At 54.3% G+C, this 16,415-nt stretch overlaps 1 protein-coding gene across 2 annotated transcripts in view; it reads left to right on the plus strand.

Moving 5' to 3' along the window:
- The first annotated feature begins 685 nt into the window (after window positions 1-685).
- SMAD7 (SMAD family member 7) overlaps window positions 686-16,415 on the plus strand; it is a 29,932-nt gene continuing 14,202 nt past the window's right edge. The window contains exons 1-3 of one of the 2 annotated variants that reach the window (XM_030336397.1): window positions 686-1,456; window positions 2,765-2,818; window positions 8,905-8,979. In XM_030336397.1, the coding sequence (XP_030192257.1) occupies window positions 844-1,456; window positions 2,765-2,818; window positions 8,905-8,979 (742 nt within the window). In that variant the 5' untranslated portion in view covers window positions 686-843. The remainder of the gene's footprint in view (window positions 1,457-2,764; window positions 2,819-8,904; window positions 8,980-16,415) is intronic. The other variant, XM_030336398.1, reaches the window with a different exon arrangement.

A 16,415-nucleotide genomic window follows, 5' to 3' on the forward strand; every position in this document is an offset into this window, starting at 1 on the left:
TCCACCCCTCAAACGTCTTGTTCTACTTTGTAAACATTTTCTTTTTTTAAACCCCAGCTCCAGCCGGACGCCCCCAGACCTCTGGGGGTGCGAGGAGGTGGTGTTTTTCATTTTGGGCTTTGCATATTTGGTTCTTAGATTTTTTTGAGAGCCTTCTCATTTCGCCAGACATCTCATGTGGGGTGAAGTCCACTCGGCCCCCTCCTCCAAGTCTTCGTGTGCACGGAATTCGAGGAGATCCGGTTACTAAGGATATAGAGGAAAAAAATAAATCGCGTGCCTGCTTTTTTTTTTTTTTTTAATTGCCTGTTTCTCCCCACCCCCAAATTAAGTTGCTTAGCAAGGGGGAGAGAGGCTTTTTCCTCCCTCCAGCAGCCCAGCCGAAAGCCTTTTCGTTTTTTGCCCCCGCGGATCTTCCATGTAGGAAGCCGAGGCTGGCGAGCCCGACACTCGGGAGCCGCTGCGGGGGGGCCTCTTTTTTGGGAGGCGCCGACCGGGGCAGGCTTCGCCGCCCCCAGGGAAGCGGCGGCCGCGTTCCTCCGGGGTGCGCCGGGGCCCGAGAGCCGCGCTCGGCGCGGGCCGCGCGGGGTGGGGCAGCCAGAGCGCAGGCCCCCGAGCCCCGGCGGGCGCCCCCGGGCCCCCGCGCGCGCCCCGGCCTCCGGGAGACTGGCGCATGCCACGGAGCGCCCCTCGGGCCGCCGCCGCTCCTGCCCGGGCCCCTGCTGCTGCTGCTGTCGCCTGCGCCTGCTGCCCCAACTCGGCGCCCGACTTCTTCATGGTGTGCGGAGGTCATGTTCGCTCCTTAGCCGGCAAACGACTTTTCTCCTTGCCTCCTCGCCCCGCATGTTCAGGACCAAACGATCTGCGCTCGTCCGGCGTCTCTGGAGGAGCCGTGCGCCCGGCGGCGAGGACGAGGAGGAGGGCGCGGGGGGAGGCGGAGGAGGAGGCGAGCTGCGGGGAGAAGGGGCGACGGACGGCCGGGCGCATGGGGCCGGTGGCGGCGGCGCGGGCAGGGCTGGCTGCTGCCTGGGCAAGGCGGTCAGAGGTGCCAAAGGTCACCACCATCCCCACCCCCCAGCCACGGGCGCCGGCGCGGCCGGGGGCGCCGAGGCTGATCTGAAGGCGCTCACGCACTCGGTGCTCAAGAAACTGAAGGAACGGCAGTTGGAGCTCCTGCTCCAGGCCGTGGAGTCCCGCGGCGGTACGCGCACCGCGTGCCTCCTGCTGCCCGGTCGCCTGGACTGCAGGCTGGGCCTGGGGGCGCCCGCCGGCTCGCAGCCCGCGCAGCCGCCCTCGTCCTACTCGCTCCCCCTCCTGCTGTGCAAAGTGTTCAGGTGGCCGGATCTCAGGCATTCCTCGGAAGTCAAGAGGCTGTGTTGCTGTGAATCTTACGGGAAGATCAACCCCGAGCTGGTGTGCTGCAACCCCCATCACCTTAGCCGACTCTGCGAACTAGGTAAGAAGTTATTCTGCGCCCACCCTCTTGCCTCCTCCCCCTGGCGCGCAAGTGGTAGAAGAACCCCCACTCTCCCGGGCTGTGTGTGTATGTGTGTGCAGCCGCCACCTCTCCGGAGGGGGGGCGGTGTACATCCCCTCCTGGGAAGAGCCTTTAGGGACAAAAGTAGAGAAAGGACAAGGGGAATCTGCAAGGGCATTCCCTGGGGGTTCCCTTCCAGTTTTTTCTCCTCTGCTGCCCCGAGGTGGGCTGTGGGCACAGCTTGTGCACGCACTCCACAGACACGCGGCTCAAAATTTAAATGCCTTCATTTCCACAGCAGCTAGGCGGTGCAGAGAGAAGTGGGGGTCACGCCTCCCCTGCACCCGGAAAAGCACTGAGGTGTGTGGCCGAGTTGGATTCGGGCCAGGCCCGCCGAGGAAGGTTGGGAGAAGCGAGTTGTAGAGGCTGGAAAGTCTCTGCTCCTTTAGTAAATAAGGACAGTCAGGTCGGGATACTCCCCGGCCCCGCAGCTCTGGGGTCTTGGGGCAAAGAAGGTTAGGATGGGAGGCAGGACTGGATACCCGCTCTCAAGCCAGCCAGCCAGGATGGAAAAGAGCAAGCGATCAGAAGTTGGGTGTCCCCAACTTTTTCCTTTCTTTCAGTAAAGCACACAGTGGACTATAGGATGGTCTGCCCCCAGCTCCTCTGTGCCTTTGCTGCCCTTTTATTGCGCCAGGGCCTGGGCTTCGCCTCTGAGACCCCAGCCTCCCTGTCTTTTTCCTCCCAGCCTCCTCTGTTGCTTCCCGTTTCTCCACGTCTCTGTGCACAGCGGGGGATGTACCTCGGGCGCCCACAGATCCTCCCAAGTTCACCAGCGCACTTGGGGCGCGTCTCCCGGGTGGGCTGGGAATGGGGATCCCCGAGTTTCTGCGCGGGCGTGCAGCGGTGCGGCGGGAGGGGGGCGGGCGGGGTGAATTGCACCCCTGGGGGGCGGGGGCGGGGAGGGGGCTTTGTCGCTCCCCGCCCCGTGAACTGTGAAGTGCGCGGCCCGAGCCGGTGGTTTCCAGCCGGGCCGGCGGAGCGCGGCGGCGGCGGCGGCGGCGGCGGCTGCAGACGTGGAGGAGCTGAGCGCCGAGGCTGGCGCCAGGCGGCCTCTTTTGTTTATCTGACAGCTAAATATCAAGGCAATCACCGCCTCGCGGCCCTGCCTCCAACCCCCACAGCTAAGACAAACAGTTGGGCTAAAAGAATGTCTCTGTTATCATAAGTTTCTATCTCTCTTTCTCATGGCTCGGCCTTTATTTTCTCTTACTTTTTTAATTCCAGAGTCTCCCCCTCCTCCTTACTCCAGATACCCGATGGATTTTCTCAAACCAACTGGTGAGTAGATGATTTTAAAAATACCCTTCCTATCTCAAGTTAGAAATGGAGCCTCTAGAACGCGGATTTTTATGTCTAGGCAGCGGCTTTGGGGAGGCGCTGGGCTTGCCCCGAGGTGGTTCTGGGTTTCCTCTGTTGGAAATTTGGTGGATTTTTCTGTTTTTGTTGTGGCTGGAGTGGGTGTGTGTGTGTGTGTGTGTGTGTGTGTGTGTGTGTAGATCTATCTCTCTACTATGATTTTCTTTTTTGCAAAGATGTTTTTGTTCCTCTTTTGTGTATTTTCGCTCTGTAACCAAATTGGCTCAGCTTTAACATGTGGAATTTGATCCACGAAGAAGTGTCTTGAGAGCCAAATAGGACAGGTTGATGGGAGAATTCGGAGAGTTTTGTGAGTGCCAGAAGAATCCGTGAGAAGAGTGGATAATTTGATGACAGAGGGAAGCCCGTTTCAAAGGTGCAGAGCAGGTCTTGGTTTGAAGTAGGAGCTTAGAAAATCTGAGAAGTAAAGGCAACAGCGTCCTGCTGGGTGTTCTGTGCTTCTGACACCTGCTAGTCAGCCCTGGCCCGCATTTTCTCAGAATTCGAGCTCGGGACCATGCAGGTTTTTAGCATAACTCTGCCTGCCTGTTGCTTTGTCCCTAGATGGCCCAGGGCCAGAGCAAAAGCCCATTTGAGACTGGCACCAGCCCTGTGGCGGTTGTCTGTATTCAGCTTCTAGCTGGCAGTGCAGGGGCTCATCCTGTGGAGGTAACAGTGCCACGGGGCACAGGGGTCAGCAGAACGGGGCTTTGGCAGTGCCTCCAGGGATGGGCCCCACTGTCCCAGAGCGCCTTCTTAAAGCAGCGGGAGATGCCCTAGCTGAGGAGTACGGATTGTTAACCTCGGTCTTCAGGCCTGTATACTGATGCCTGAAAAATGCAACCCTTGTGACATCTTTCTTTTGCCAAGGTTCTGGGAGAAGGAGAAGTGAAGGGTTGGGCCCCATTTCTGTCTTGGAATTCACAAGTCCTTCCGCCTCATGAGTTTTGGCTGTTGGGCCTTTCCCCCCACTAATTAAAAGTTTTGCTGGGGCGTTGTCATAAATTAAATACTTTAATGAACGGTGTAACCAAAGCCCATGTTCTGCAGCCAGCCCCCCCGGGACTCCGCCGCTCCCTGAAGTCGGGAGGCGTTGCTGCCTGCCCGGTGCCTGTCTAATAAGTGGCCTGCAAAGCATGTGATATTTTGCTTTCGATTTACAAAACACCAGATAAATGGTCATTAATGAGGAGATAACCGGCTCTCTGTATTTGTAACAAACGCTAACTGAAATTCCCAAGCTCTGTTTTCTCAAAGAATGTAACTTGACTGGGCTTTTGGCATCAGGACCCAGAATTCTTTCATGAGGTTTGCTCTGTAAGGGGCCATCCCCGCCTGCCCCGTTTTTGTTTCTCCTTCTGTAGCCTTCCAATCTGGAGGGATTCCTTGCAAGAGAGAAAGACCGGTCACCTTGGCCCCAGGAGTAAAGATTGCTGGGGGTGAATAAATGCTCCCAGAAACCCCCTAAAACTGTAGACCAGAAGGGCCGCAATTCTCCCGGGTTTCCTGCAGAGATATCAGGATAAATCTGTTCGCAGGATTCAGGCGGTCCTTCTGCCAGGCCAGGACCTCATTTGCAGTGAGTGGAGTGATATATTTATTCATTAGCAAGTGTTGACATTAGGTAGCAAAATGTGTGTAAACAGAGAAGCCACAAAGACAGGAATGTGCCATTTCCAAGGGGGAGAAAAAGTTTTCCAGATCAGCCAATAGGAAGTGATTAACCTGCCAATCGGAAACTCAAACAGCTGGTTACTCACCCAAAACGTTTTGTTTAAAACAAAACAAGAAAGGGAATGAGAAAAGGCCCTGTCGTGGAAGGACGTGAGGTGGTACAGGCCATGCCCCTGTGGAAGGAACTGTCCCGACTTGCTGGAGGGCAGCCAGGTCTGGGAACCGTGGGGCTAGGGACAGGTCTGGGGCCGGTTTTGCCGGCTGCTGTGGCCAGGGCCAGGGCCGTTGAGGTCACACACACAGATGGGATGCTGCCCCCGCTTTTCATCTTCACCTTGTACATGGGAGGAGAGTACTTGGCTGGGAAATTCAGATCAGCTCCTTGCTTTCTTGAGTGTGTGAGCCCCAGGTTGAAGTTTTGGTCTGGGGTGACTAGGTGAGAACCAGGAGCCAGGTTTTATAATGGACAGCTGTTAAAATCTTAACTGGCTACACAGCGAAGGGAATCCCTTCTGTGAAGTCTCCAGCTTGGGAAGAGGTGGTGGGAAGGGAACTGGGGAAGGGACCTGGGTGCTAGGCGGTCCCAAACCAGTAGGATCTTCCGGGAAGGGTTAGACATACCTGAACCAAAGGGCAAGGTGGCTGTGACTTGTGACTATCTGAAGTCAAGAAGGCTCCTTCCTCTCCCGCAAGGGATAGGAACATGCTGTTCGAAAGTAGAACTTATGTTGTGGAGGGCGGGGGGGATGCTGAGGGGTTGCTATGTGGGCCCTGCTCCCTGTGTCCTCTGCATCTGATGGTGTGCAAGACTTCCCAGAATGGCTGGAGTTGAGGATGTTGCTGGGGACACTGGATTTGCTAGGGCCAGGGTCCCAGGTGACCAGCACCCATTTGGTAGATCAAACCTCCAAAGGGTAGTTGAGAAGTCTGGGATCTAGGCCTGCTTTTACCTCTTAACTCACCGTCTCCTAATTTCTCTGGGCCTCTGTAAATCTAGTTGATCAAAGAGTTAAGAGTTAGATGATTCATTCATTTGCTCATTTATTGGTTCGTTCATTCATTCTACAGGCCTAATGATGTGCCTGCCTGAAAATGTGGATGATTCCCATGCAGTGGATTGTGCTCTAACCAGGGTTCATGGCAGCTGTGGATTGGGGCAGAGCTGGGACATTGAGCGTGTGGTTGGGGGAGCGGGGCTGGGGCTCCTTGGGCCCCGGTGGCTCTTGGGAAGCTCAGAACTATGTTGACGGGAATATCTGAGCTCTCCTGGAACCATTCTCTTGGTGAGAGGAATAGAATCCCCAGCCCCTTCACCTTGTGCTCCTTGTACAGCTCATTCCTTGGCTGGTCCCCAGGCTTGCGTCTTCAAGGACTGTCTTTTTCTCCCAGAGAACCCAGCACTTACTGGGTGCTTGGTAATGTTTAACGGTGGATAAGAGCCAGGAATGGCCTAGAGCCTAGAGTGGGTGCATCCTGGGCCCTGGAGAGCTGGGGACACAGGCAGAGGCTGAGACACTGGCTTTGGACCTCTGTCTCTGGGTGAGGGCGGGGGGTGTGGCCTCTTGGACCTTTACGAGCCCTGCAGTAGCTTGAGGAGGCCAGTCTGGATGCTGAGGCCGTCTGGGCCTAACTACCTGCAGGGAAGAGTGAGGACTTGGGCCCCTGGGGAGGGAGAGCTGTGGGATGGGCTGGATGAGCGCTCAACTCTAGCTCACGGCCCAGCTCACTGGGTGGCCCCCTGGGCTAGTCAGTGACGCCTCAGTTTACCAAGGTGCGGGTCCAACAGGTATACTTTAATACTTCACAGAGGTGGCGGGGAGGCCTAATTAATGTTTGTAAATCCCTCTTGAGATCAAAGGCTCTGCAGAAGGGCAGAGCACCATTTCATAAAAACGCTTGTGGTTGCCGGAGCTGGCTTACCTTTGATCTGAGACAGGCTGACACCTTGAATGTGGTCCCAGCTCTGCCCTGAGATGCCAGGCTCTTCCTTTGAAACCCACTTTGCCCCTGGGATTCAGCCAGCCAAAGCCGGAGGAAGGCAGGGGGCAGTGGCCGTGGATACATCCTCCTGTTTAATGTGGGGGTGTCTTCCGCTTGTGGGTAGGTAAAACCTATCTCTCGAACATGGTGAAGGCCATCGAAGTAGCTTAAAAAGTGCAGGGTATACACCATTTAATAAGCAGCTTCCATTTTCTACTCCCCTATTGTTTTCCATTTGATTAAGTGTCTCCTGTAAAACTGTATATTCCTGTTAGGAATTACACTTTATCCTGATAAAATGAGATTACACACACAGTCTTTTCTCTCTTGCTCTGCATATGGCCCCCACTCCTCCCCTCTGCTCCCCCCCCCCCACGCCCCTGTTGAGAATTCTTGAAAAGTTGTTCTTCCAGGGGCGCCTGGGTGGCGCAGTCGGTTAAGCGTCCGACTTCAGCCAGGTCACGATCTCGCCGTCCGTGAGTTCGAGCCCCGCGTCAGGCTCTGGGCTGATGGCTCGGAGCCTGGAGCCTGTTTCCGATTCTGTGTCTCCCTCTCTCTCTGCCCCTCCCCCGTTCATGCTCTGTCTCTATCTGTCCCCAAAAAAATAAATAAACGTTGAAAAAAAAAATTAAAAAAAAAAAAAAAAAGTTGTTCTTCCAGCCTGAGAGAGAATGCGGGAGACCGAAGGTTCTGGGATTAGAGAGAGAATCTCAGAGTTGGAGGGGTAAGCAGCAGAAATCCAGATGTGGTTTGGGGGCCCTGGGTAGGCCATGCTCAGTCCCTTCCCCCCCCTTTTATTGGGGAATGAAGGCTGCTGCTGGGCTACTAAATAAAGGACTCCAAATGGGCTTACTTGCCTCCGGGCTTCTCTTTCCATTGGCTTCCTGTTTGCCAGCGTGGCCAAGTGGTTCCAATGGGAAACTGGTAGAACACACCCCGGGTTCATCCTGCTGGTGACCTGGGGTGGTTGGGGGACGGGAATTGAACCATCTAACCCAGTGTGCTTGCAGTGGAGCCGCGAAGCCCCTTTCCGGAGCCGGCCTCTCATTATGGCCCTCAGTTTGGCCTTGGCAGTGATGCATGATGAGCTTTCAGGGTCTTGTGTACTTTTGTTTCATGGGGCTAATTAGTTGTGTTTCGTGGGCATTAGGTTTTGGTTTAATTGCTCTGAGGGAGGTTGTGGAGTCTGTTTCTCAGCTAGAATTGTCATTAGCCTCGTTAGCGTTTAGGTCACCGTGCTAAGCACCTGAGGGTGACAGAGACGTTGAAGAGAAGCTTATAGGCTGGTTAGGGCTTACAGGATCTGAAGGTAAAAGATGAGCAAAGTCGGCAGAAGGGAATTCCAAGTGCTGGATGCCAGAAAAATTTTATAGGAACCAAGGGCAAGGGAGCCTTGCAGGTCTGGGGCTGCCCGGGAAGGTTTCCAGAGAGGAGTTTGGACCAGGCCTAGAAGGAGGTAGAACATTTCCCCTTCAGCTGGGAGCCTTCTTCTTGGTCCTGATGTGCCGGTGGCTTTATACAGATGTGCACATGAGTAAGATTCGTTGGGTTCTTTTTATTTTATTTTAATTCAAAAATTTTTTCATGTTTATTTATTTTGAGAGGGAGACAGAGCACCAGCAGGGAAGGGGCAGAGAGAGGGGGAGAGAGAGAGAGAGACAGACAGACAGAGACAGAGAGAGAGAATCCCAAGCAGGCTCGGTGCTGCCAGGGCAGAGCCCGACCCCGGGATTGATCCCATCAATCTTGAGACCACGACCTGAGCCGAGATCTAGTGTCGGACGCGTAACTGGCCGAGTCACCCAGGCGCCCACCATGGGGTTGTCCTTGAGATTTGTATGCCTCATTATACTTCTGATACATTAGTTAAAAGAGAAAAAAGTCCCTTCAGCCCAAGGGCAGTCTTGAGAAAGTCCTGAAGAACTGGGAAGTCTAACAAGATGAGGGAGACACTGGTCTATGGGAGTGGCAGAGAGGCCCCTGGATCTACAGGAAGGCTTCACCTTGGGGGTTGAGAGCAGAGCCCAGGCTTCCTTTGACCTTGGGAACTACCTGGTTTCCTCAATGGGGGACTTGCAATAAAAGAGAAATTCCAGCCAGTCTGCGATCGAGCCTGACTTGACTAATGATTAACTGGCTGCCCAGAGCCCAGACCGGTGACAAGGTGCTGTGGTCTGTCTTCTGATGGGCAGCGAAGCCTGAGCAGACCATTAATAATCAGCATCGCGGTGGGGACCCAGCTGTTTGGAATGTGTGGTTTCTCTTTAATGCTGTTTAGAATGTGCTTAAAAATTAATCTTGGTGTTTTTATTTATTTGTTTGTGTATTTATTTCTCTCCTTTTCACATCCACAGCAGACTGTCCAGATGCTGTGCCTTCCTCCGCTGAAACAGGGGGAACGAATTATCTGGCCCCTGGGGGGCTTTCAGGTGAGACATTTTCTCTTATTTCCCTGGCAGTTTCAAGACCTCTTGAAATGACTGGAGACGAGAGGAATCGGGGTGGCCTTCTGCCACCCCAGCTGGTCTGGAATTAATTCTCACTTTTATGTGCTTGAACTGGATGCATCCGTGGCGACTCTGGCCCTTGAGCTCGCCATTCTGCAGTCCCTTACGCATCAGGACCCTGGGCCTGCTCTGTTGAGGAAGTGGGGGCCAGCCGGGGACTGGCATGATGCTGTGTTTCATGGTTATTGTTAAAGCAGCTACTGGCTCTGGGGGCTTCCGCTCGGTGACTTTGGCATTAGTTCATGGGTTTAAGCTTAAGCTCTTTCTTGCACTTGCCCTTAGTGCATGGAGTGCCTTGAAAGGGGATCGATCCACCTTTTGGGAACCCGTTGAAGACAGATCCCAGGCGTAGGGTGGGAGTTCAACGCAGATGTCCTTGATGCTTCTGTGCAGGTTTTAATTCCCAGTCTAGCTTTAGTGCAGGATTCTGTAGCGCGTATCCGGAGACGGGAGCCACAGGATGGAAGCACTGAGGACAGTAGAGACTTGGCAGTGCTACCCGGGAGGGAAGGTCTGGAATGCCAGTGCTGGAGGGTTATGGGAATGAGGGAGGTAGCCTGAGCATCACTGCCCCTGAGGGGCATGAGAAGAGAGTCATAAACTTGTAGGAGCTCATTAGCAACGTAAGTAGGAAGCATTTTCCTCTTTTTCAAAAGACATCCTATTTCTACCTGATTTTCCCACCCGGTGTGCCGTCTCTGGATTTTCCAAGAGCCAGCTAAAGCAAGAGGGAGAGTCACCCGGTTGGGGGGGGGGGTAGGGGTAGGGGAGAAATTCCAGGGTTCCGTGCATTTGTCGTTGCTTGCCTCTGGGACGTTGGCAGAGGAGCATGGCGGCTCAGATGGAACCGTCTGGGGGGGCTGCTGTGGTGTGCCCTCTTTTGTGAGGTGACCTCTTATTGGCTGGATGCTGCCTCTAGGCCATGGTCATGCTCATCCTGGCCAGCCCCTCCCAGGCTCTCCTGTCCAGGAACGGAGCTTGCTGAGGACGCCTTTAGGAAGACCCTTGTTTGTTTTTATTTCAGGGCAATATATACTCTTGACTTATCTGCCGCAGAGGGTATTGTTTACACAAAGCTCCTAATGAGAAGTGGGCAGGAAGAAGAGGGACCCGGCGAGGGGCGGGGGCATCGTGTGTGGGGAGGGGCGGGGGGACCGCGGCGGTGGAGGAGGGAGAACATGCTGGAACGGGTGAACTGCGTCTTTTCTGCTTTCTAAGGCTGAGAAAGTTCCTGAAAGAAAGAAGGCCAAGAAGAGGAGAGGGTCTGGGCAAAATAACACACTCAGGATGTTGTTCGATGGGTTTATTTTTTAAATCCTCAATGTGCAGGGAGGAGCCCCAGCCCTTTTGAACCACATGAAATAAGCAAGGGAAGTGGTAGCTTTTGAAAGGGGGCTTTTCGGAAGGGTTGTCTTATTGATAACATCTTGTCTGTCTTGTCTGCTGGAGGAAATGACGACACCAAGCCGAGCATCTCCTTCCTCGGCCCCGTGCAGCCCTATCTGAGTTAGGTGGGCTTTCTGTTCCCAAAGCCATTCCAGTCCTAGAAAGAAACCGGGACGGGGGGGGGGGGGGGGAGGTGAGTAAAACAATTATTAACTGCTCTCCCCACCCCCCCAAGGTAATTGCAACCATTTAGATTACTGAGGCGCTGCTTGGGAGGAGGAGTGGTTGTCTCTGAAGGGATCGAATGGTTTAACAAAACTGCAAAAAAGAAAAAGACCAGGGGGCCTCCACATGAAAGAGCATTTGTTTTGAATTTTAGCTCTTAATTTACTAATTCCCAAGGCTTCAAAGTTTGAGCTCTTTCTTCTTTCCGTTCGGAGTTGGAACAGCTTATTAATAATGTGCTGTGGGGGGAAATTGAAGGAACTTGAGTTTTGGGTTGGCGCCCAGTGGTTTGGGGGGTGTCAGGGGAGGCGATGGGCACAGAGAAACCCAGGGCTACACCCTTTGTGGCGAGAGTGCCCCCGAAAAGATGGTTTAATGGCCCGGGTCCAGGACGAGGGTTTTGCAGATGGAGAGAGCCCAGACCTCGTCCTTCCCAAGTTGATCTTTCCATGGGGGGGTTGGCTTGGGTGTGTCCACCTTGGAGGGTGAGGCTGGTGGGGGCTGTGGAGACATAGCCGAGTGGGACAGGGCTGCGTGGGGGAAGGGGTTAGCAGAGGCTGGAAGGTGGGAGCCTGCTTCAGGAAGGGGGGGGTGGGCACTGGGCATCAAGGTGGGGAGCGGTGAACGCGCCCAGAAGGATTTGCCCCCTCCTCCCCCTTGAAATAACCTCTCTGAGTGTCTCTTTCACAGGCCCTGTGTGCTGTTTTCCTTCCTGTCCTGCCCTGGCTGAGAGCGGGCTTAATGAATGGGGCTCAGTTTAGGGTGGGAGGAAGGTCGGGAGCGGGAGCCAGGGCTTGATTCTCTTGGCAAGGGAAGAAGGGAAAGAAAAAACAGCCAAATGTGAAAATGTGGTGCCTCGGAGGTGGGGGTGGGGGTGTGCTCAAAGGCATTCCCCTCCTGAACTGCCGGGGTGACTCCAAGGCTGGCCCTTCCCTCTCGTGCGAGGAAGGGGAGTGGGCGGGTGGGAGCCCTGGGAGCAGGCCCGCTGGCTGCACTTGAAGTTCCAGCCTTGCAGCTTGGGTCTGGCCGGGGAGGCGACAGGCCCAGGCCTCCGGGACTTGCAGGGAAACATACCCCACCCCTGCAAGTTTCCTCAGTCTGGGAAAAACGGCACATTTTTAGAAGGCTGTGACTCGGTTCCAGGAGATTGTACTTTCATTTCTGACAGCCGGCTCTCTGAGACAGATGGATTGCTTGGTGCATGGTTTTGTGTGTGCGTGTGTGCGCACGCGTGTGCTGCAGGCGTACAGATAGCCGATCCCGTGCACAGAACACACGAGCAGGCAGGTGCCCGCAGGCAGGCTGTGGGATGGGCCAAGGGGTAGGCGGACGGCAGGGTATGCACTCTGGGGGTCGGGGGCGGAGTGTTGGTGCATTGGGTCTGAACTGGGATCTGGCAGCGCTTAGTTAAGCTCTGGGCGGACAGTGCCTTTTCAAAGGCGTGCACCTCCAGAATATAAGCCCTTGCTGCTGGAGTGTCTGTGTCCTGGCCCAGGAAGACCCACCTTTGGAGAGGTCTGCTGTTGAGGGGAAGCTTCTTCGTTCGGCTCAGTGGTGGTGGGAGCGGGAAGGATTTGCTCCCGGAGCTTTCACCGTCTCCCTGGTGATCAAAAGCATGTGCTACAAGCCGCCATGTTTGCAGCCTCCATCTGGAGTCCCCGGTGGGGCTCTCTCGTTTAGCTCGTCTGCTGTCCTGGTTTGGGCCGGATGGAGGAGCACCGTCTCGCCTGCAGGTTCTGGGTTGTTCAGCCGTAGACCCATCCTTCAGCCTCCTCCTGTATGTATTAATGTCTGGAGCTGGCTGGGCCTCCGCCGTCAGTGCTTTCTTGGGTTGGGACACGGATTGGAGGCCAACACTTTGTACTTCTTTAAACTTGAAGAGAGACGCCACCGTGGATTTCAAGGAAGGAGCTGGGAGGCAGTGGTGACATAGGTACTGACGTGTCTCGCGGGGCTTGTTGGGGGGGCGTTGAGGGAGCCCCAACTCTTGGCTGCGTAGAGTCATGCTTATTGGAGAGACGCCGTCCCACCAGCCTAAGGGAGGCCAACTCCTTTGCAGGCTGTCCTTTGTTTAGCTTCTGGTTGCCACTTCTGGGTGATGGGAGGTCAGCGGCCACTCCTGGAACTTGTCTCTTCCTTCTCTTTGGTCCCTGCAGGCGTCTTGGATTGCCTCAGAGAGACAAGAGTCTTCAAAAATATCTATCTAATCAGAAAATGTGGTTCCGGCTCCGTCCAAGTAGTAAATTTAGGCTCAAAGCAAGGAGCTTAGGAAAGTTTGCTTCATCTTGTTCATCAGATACCCGTGAACAAGTCCTTATTGTCTGGCTTGGAGTGGCGATGGGACACTGGGAATTTGGGACCCGGGTGGCTGTTGCCGTGTTTTTGTGTCTCCTTCCTCTGCCTGGGAACGAGCAGCTTGTGGTTTTCGCTGAGGTCTCTAATGTTTGGGGGAGTCAGATGGACCAGCACATGTGACTGTGAGTGAGCTTCCTTACCTGCCCACTCCCTTACACCCCAGATCCAGACAGTCTGGATCTCTAGGGACTCAGCCCATATCTCCCTAAATGCCAGTGTAATGACTCGGGCCTCTGTCGGCTCACCTGCTGCACACCTACTCCCCAGTGAAGGACCGGTCCTGGACAGCAGCTCAGGTTTTTGCAATGCTCGAGGTCATGCTCCCGGCCCTGGATCAGGGCTCACTGATGAAACCCCCTTTGTCCTGGAAAGAATGAGGTAGTCAGGCAGGGGTTAAATGCAGGGAGACAGCATTTAAAGTCTCTGGAGCAAATCTGGGCTGCTCTCCTGGCCAGACTGGACGGGCTTCCGCCTCATGCATCCTGTCACTGAGGCAGAACAGGGCCTCCCAGCAAAGGGGCAGGGGGCCAGGTAAGGGCCGGGTTCTGTCCGGAGTCGCTTCTGGGTAAAGTCCAGCACATTAAATCTCACCATTCGCCTTGGACCTTCCCTTAGCCGGGCTGTAGCCTGGTGGCCTTCTAGACCCATAGGACCTCGCTGGCAAGCTCCGAGCCAGTAGGGCAGTGAACAAGGAAGACATGCCAAAGTCATGCTCAAGTTTGACTTCCTCTGCATCTTTATTGTTGCTGTTACTACACCAAAATATTGGTCCCGCCAGTGCTGTGATTGCCTTCGCTGCAGTGGCAACTTCAAAGCAGGTGCGAGCAACCCTGGCGAGAGAAAACAAGGCCCAGGGTGGGAGTGCCAGATAGATGTGCCTCCAACATCAGGAGACCCTGGGATCTTCTGAATCACAGTCCCCGCGGGTGGGGACCCAGGATCGGTATGTTTTGAAGCTCCCCGGGTGATGGCAGTGTGCCGACAAGTCGAGGAACCCCTCATGGAAGGGGAAGGAGGGGTCTGTGTCCCCGTGGGGGATCTCTGGCGGCTTCTCTTGGTGGCCGGGCAGGTTTTCTGTGATTCCCTGTCTGCTCCCGTAGTGAAGAATTTGAGCGTCTGGCTCAATGAGCCTCTTCTCAAATAAGATTTTTGCTGCATTGTAAGAACTTGACAAGGTGCATTAACTTTGCACCTTCCTCCAGTTGACTTTGCTGTTGTTAATGACCTTGTAAAAGCGACCCGTGGGACAGAGTTTCCTTTTGGGGTGATAACAGTGTTCTGGAACTAGATAGTGGTGATGGTTACACACAGCTCTGTGAATGCACTCAGTGTCACTAATGGTAAATTTTATGTTATGTGTATTTTACCACAGTTTTTAAAAGTAGTGACCTGTGGTGGCTTTTAAATATATTTTAGATAATCAAGAACGGTGATTCCAGAAACTAAAAGTGGAGAGACTTGTGTTTGGTGCCTGGGATCCACCGTTGACAGACAGTCGTGTTGCCAAGGGACTTCTGAGGTCTCCTGGGTTGGGGGTGGGGGGGAACCTTTGATGGGCTGGGAGCCTGTCTCTCTGACTCTTATTACCTGAAGAAGCAGGGAGAAGCGGGCGCATCTCTGTGTTGATTTTTTTTTTTTTTTTTTGACCTTCCCTTTTCCATGCAGGTTGCAGAAATGAGAGGCAGGAAAGTTCCCTGTGGTTCTTTCCGAGCCTGACCTTTCTGCAGGGGAAGTGAGTGCACTTCTTCCCGCTCTGCCCCAGATGCCATTTTCCCCTGGTCTACCCAGCCCGGTTCCCTGCACCCTCGCCAGCCCAGGGATTGGAGACCGAGGGTGACGCAGGGGCTGTCCCTCAAAGTCCCGGGCCTCCTGACCCCTTGCCCCTCCTCCGCGATCCAGACCCTTTCCCTGGCTCTACTCCCAAGGCCCCTGGTCCATGTGACCTCCCCACTGAGGTTATAGGGCTGCAGAGGTGGGCAGGTGACTTCCCCCGGAGCCCTCCCTTTGCAGGAGACTCGTGAAAGGATCCTGTGCGCCGCGGCCGCTGGGAGGTCACCACTGGTCCTACCATCTTCCTCGCTCAGTATTGAATGGCTAGCCCAGAGGCTGGCTGTGTGCCTACTGTCACAGAGAGGCTTCCTCTCTGGGCTATTTTCAGCGGGAAGATATTATTAACTGCTGAGGCACAGTTCTCAATTTAGTGGCTAACACACCAAGAAAGCAACACTCTCTTTGTCAGCGGCAGCTCTACGCAAACACGCCGGGCTGCTCCCAGCCCCTTCCCCGTCTCCCCATGGGGTGTCCTTGGGGATCTGGGGTGGGGAAGCTACCATCGGAGATCCTGTCTGCCACCAAGAGATCGAACCGTTTTAATTGAGCCAATCGTTTAAAGGTGTAGGACGTGGTAGTGTTTATATCCTGAGGTGGGGAGATTCTGTGTTGGGAATGGGGACCCCAGATGGAAAAAGGCACTTTCTGTGGAGTTGAGGACCGTCATTTAAAACAGAGTGATAACTTTCACCTTGTAAGCGAACAGGAAATACTGGGAATAAGACAGGACATTGCATCTTTCCTTCTATAAGAACTCCAGAAAAAAGTTGTTCATGAAAGGTAGCAGCTAAGATGAGGCCAGCCTTTTTTTTTTTTTCCTTTTTTTTTTTCGCGGGGGGAGGGGAGTGGGTTTCTCCCCCCTTCTTCCTTTCCACTCCCACGAGAACTTTTAGGCCATTTTGTTTAAGAAAGAGGCTGTTTGAGAACTTTATGTTATTTTTATTATTTAAAAAAATATTTTACCAGAAGGGTCACCTTCAGTTGAAATGTTAACTGCAGCCTTATTTCCTGGTTCACTAAAGAATCTTTCATGATTTTTTTCAGCTTCCTTCCCCAAATGGTGAGGCCAAGCAGCTCTTGGCTGGAAGCGAATTTTGGTTTGGCTGCTCGAGGTCCTCGACACTGAGCCCCACCCAGGGTCATTAGCTTCGTTTTAACTTGCAAAAGAAAAAAAACCTCTTTTTGGTAGGGGGTGGGTAAGAATTCGTTTGTGCCCGCAGTGTTCCACCCCAGCGTTGCCTTCCCCTAACTCGGGTGCCTGGCCTGGGGCAGATTAGAAGTCAAGGCTGCCTCGAGGCGAGTCCTGTGTCCACCCCAGCAGCCCCCAGGAATTCCTTACCTTCTGAGACTATCTGTTTCCTGGGTGCTAGTGAGGAGTGGAGGGAAACAGGCTTCAGAGCTCTCCTGGTACAGCTCTGCTCTGCCCTGGGGGGGACTGCACCCAGTCACCCAGAAGCTTCCCCCAGAAAGAGGGCTTGCCACAGCCTCATGTGGTGTGGAGAAGTAGGTGTCCTGGGCGTAAAAGCAGTTTCCATTTACTCATCTCTGGGTTTCTGAGTCCC

The sequence above is a fragment of the Lynx canadensis genome, chromosome D3 (assembly GCF_007474595.2).
Source record: "Lynx canadensis isolate LIC74 chromosome D3, mLynCan4.pri.v2, whole genome shotgun sequence".
NCBI classification, from domain to species: domain Eukaryota; kingdom Metazoa; phylum Chordata; class Mammalia; order Carnivora; family Felidae; genus Lynx; species Lynx canadensis.